Below are 2,987 nucleotides of genomic sequence, written 5' to 3'. Positions count from 1 at the left end.
GAGAGGAGAATGGAGGAGAAGGGACTGCAGTGTGGCCATCTCCCCTGGGGGGTGAGTTCTTGCTTTCTATCTCTCTGTCTCTCTCATGAGCACACATGCCCTATGGCAAAAAACTCTTTTTCAAAAAAAAAAAAAAAAAAAAAGGGGAAATGCAGGTCTGAATTTTGAATTTTGGCTTTGCAGTGACAAGCACTCTGACCTCAGGCAAGTCTGTATGTGTCTGAGACTCAGCCTTCTCTACTATAAAGTGGGATGAGAACAGCACTCACCTCCTAAGAAGTGTGTGGATTTAATGGAGCCGGCAGGTGGCGTGGTAGTTAAGGTGCTGGATTCCAACATGGACAACCCTGGTTTGAGTCCTGGACCTGGCGTCTTGCTTTTTCACTTTCTTTCTCTTTCTTTGAGCCTCTCTGCTGAGCATACATGCCCTAAAGCAAATTTTAAAATAATAATATATCAAATTAAAACAAATCATTCTTTTTTTTTTTTTTTTTAGATTTTTGCTATAGGGCATGTGCACTCGCCAGAAAGACAGAGACAGATAGACAGAAAGCGAGAAATCATCCCCTGGGGGGACGGCCATGCCGCAATCCCTTCTCCTCCATTCTCCTCTCGGGATCTTGAGCACGCACGCACACGCGCCCGGCGTGAGTTTCAGCCACCAGGTCCAGGACTTGAATCGTGGTCGACTACATGGGAGTCCAGCAACATAGCCATTACACCAACTGCTGGTCCCAGAACAAAGAATTCTTCAAAACAAATAAATAAATAAACACAAATGGGGCCAGCCCATGGCTTTCTGGTTGAGGCGAATGGATCCTACATGGCAAGTTATGTGGTTCAAGTCCCAGACCTAGTGGCTTGAGAAACATATAATCTATATGTGTGTGTGTGTGTGTGTGTGTGTGCCCAAAATCCTCAAAGGACGAAGAGAGAGCTGAACATTCTATGGATTCCTTCTTGCCGCTTTTTTTTTTTTTTCCCTAACTAGAGGGCCCCTATGCTCAACAGAGAGAGGAGGAACAGCCCCCAGGGGGGCATGAACACTGCAATCCCTTCTCTTCCATCTCTCTCTCCTTTGGGGATTTTCTGCAAGCTCACACATGCACCCGGTATGTTTCTCAAGCTGCAGGGTCCGGGACTCCAACTGTGTGATTTGCCCTGTGGGATCCATCTGCCGTAGGCACCGGGTCATGAAACTGCCCTCGTGGCTTCCCGTTAAGAGATCAGGCCCTGGTGTAAAAGCCTTCGGCCTCCCTGGTCTTGGTAGGGCAGGAGGAAGACGTAGGGGCAGGGAGAAATACTCAAGGTGTGTGTCACTCCATAACCAAGTGTATTGGTGCTCAATCGTCACCATACCCACAGGGCGCTGGGGGACAGGACCTGAGGCTCAGAGGTGGGGTCCCACAGCTCGCCAGCTCCCATTCCCAAGGCGGGTCCTGTTCCTCGGTTTCCCCTGGGGTCCCCCTCCCCAGGGAAGGAGCCCGGCAGAGGAGGAGTGAAATAGCCTGCCTTGCAACCCTGTGAGCTCCAGGCAGTGAAAGAAGTTGGGTGAGCCTGCGTTCCAAGGCGCTCTTGTTCCTCCCTGGCTGGGTGACCTTCGGTAAGTTTCTCAACCTCTCTGTGCCCTAGTTTCCTCAAAGCGAGAAGGAGAACAGCTCCCAAAGGGTTGTGGAGGGTTACCCATGAGCTTCTGCTGTGGGTCCAGAGCTTTCCCAGCACCTAGTCTGGCCAGGGCAAGAGCTTTGGAAATGGTTTTAAGGTCTCTGTCCCAGTGAAGGGGAAAGGGTTCTGCTTGGTCTCAACTCCTACCTGGGTTTCTAGGGGAAGTGTGAGAACGAGCCGGTGACTGGCCCGGGCCTCAGGAACAAGTTGGCAGATGACTAAGGAGGGATTTTCCGGTCTATGAATCAGAGGCTGGCCCAGCCTCACTTGGCCTAAACCCACCCGACCCAGCTTCCGAACTCCGGCGAGGCCAAGGAATCAACGCTGTCCCCCGAAGCTGGACAGAGGACAAAGTCCGGGGGTGGGGGTGTTGTGAAGGCTTGGTAGGGGGAAACCTCTAGGGCCGCAGCCCCAGGGCAGCCATGAGGGTGAAATAATCCGGGCACACCTGTCGGGATGCCACCATCCAGGGTCCCCGCCCTGCTGCCGACCTCAGGACAAGACATTGTGGGTGGTGGGGAGAGGGTGAGTGGCAGGGGCAGGGTCCAGGGCCCCCCAGGAGGGGCTGGGCAGCCCCAGGTGAGAGGGCTTTAGAGGAAGAAGAGGGGGGAGTCCGCCAAGGATGGTGGGTTCTGGAGGCTGCAGGGCAGGGATGAGGGGGCCAGGAAGGGGTGTCTTGAGCTGGGACCTGGAAAGATGGGGGCGTCCCCTACTGGAGCTCGAGGACAGGGATCTGGAGGGCACGATCGGAGGGACGTGTGTGCGTGTCTAGGAGCTAAGATCGGGAGGGGCGCCGCTTATAGAAAAGCAAGAATGCCATGGGACGCCCTTATGGCGGGACGGGACGAGGTGGGACGCACGGATTCCCAGGACTGCGGGAGGTCCAGGGGGGCTGGAGCGCAGGGATCTGGGACGCGATGGGGCCGGGACGAGGGAGAAGGGCTGGGGCGGGTTAGGGGGTTGGGAGGACAGAAAGGGGAAGACGAGGGGGCGTTTCGGGGCCGGAATGAGGGTCTTGGAGGGGTGGCATCTCGGGGGACGTCTCCGATGGGGGTAGTCGGGCGCTGGGAGGGAGAGGAAAAGGCAGGTCCCGGAAGGGGATGGGGTGCGTCCCCCCCTCTACGTCCCCTCCCCCCGGTCACCTGCTCGAAGGCCCAGCTCTCGGCTACTCGCTTGGCGCTGAGGTCCAGGAGCGCCTCGGGCCGGCCCCGGCCGCGTTCCGCCCCGGCCCCGGCATCGCGCTTCTCCGGTCCAGCCGGGCAGCCCCGGCTGCGCTTGGCCGCAGGGGGGTCCATCCGGCCGGGCCGGGCCGGGGCGGGGGC

The 2,987-nt window shown here is 57.1% G+C and overlaps 1 protein-coding gene across 1 annotated transcript in view; it reads right to left on the bottom strand.

Moving 5' to 3' along the window:
- ZSWIM4 (zinc finger SWIM-type containing 4) overlaps positions 1-2,979 on the bottom strand; it is a gene marked incomplete in the record, with an annotated part of 25,782 nt that extends 22,803 nt beyond the window's left edge. The window contains 1 exon segment of the mRNA XM_014592648.2: positions 2,808-2,979. Coding sequence (XP_014448134.1) covers positions 2,808-2,960 — 153 coding nt within the window.
- Between the last annotated feature and the right edge of the window lie 8 nt (positions 2,980-2,987).

This window comes from Tupaia chinensis, unplaced genomic scaffold, assembly GCF_000334495.1.
Source record: "Tupaia chinensis unplaced genomic scaffold, TupChi_1.0 Scaffold138060_1, whole genome shotgun sequence".
Classification (NCBI taxonomy): domain Eukaryota; kingdom Metazoa; phylum Chordata; class Mammalia; order Scandentia; family Tupaiidae; genus Tupaia; species Tupaia belangeri.
The sequence above is the reverse complement of the archived record's forward strand: the minus strand, read 5'-3'. Positions and strand labels throughout refer to the sequence as shown.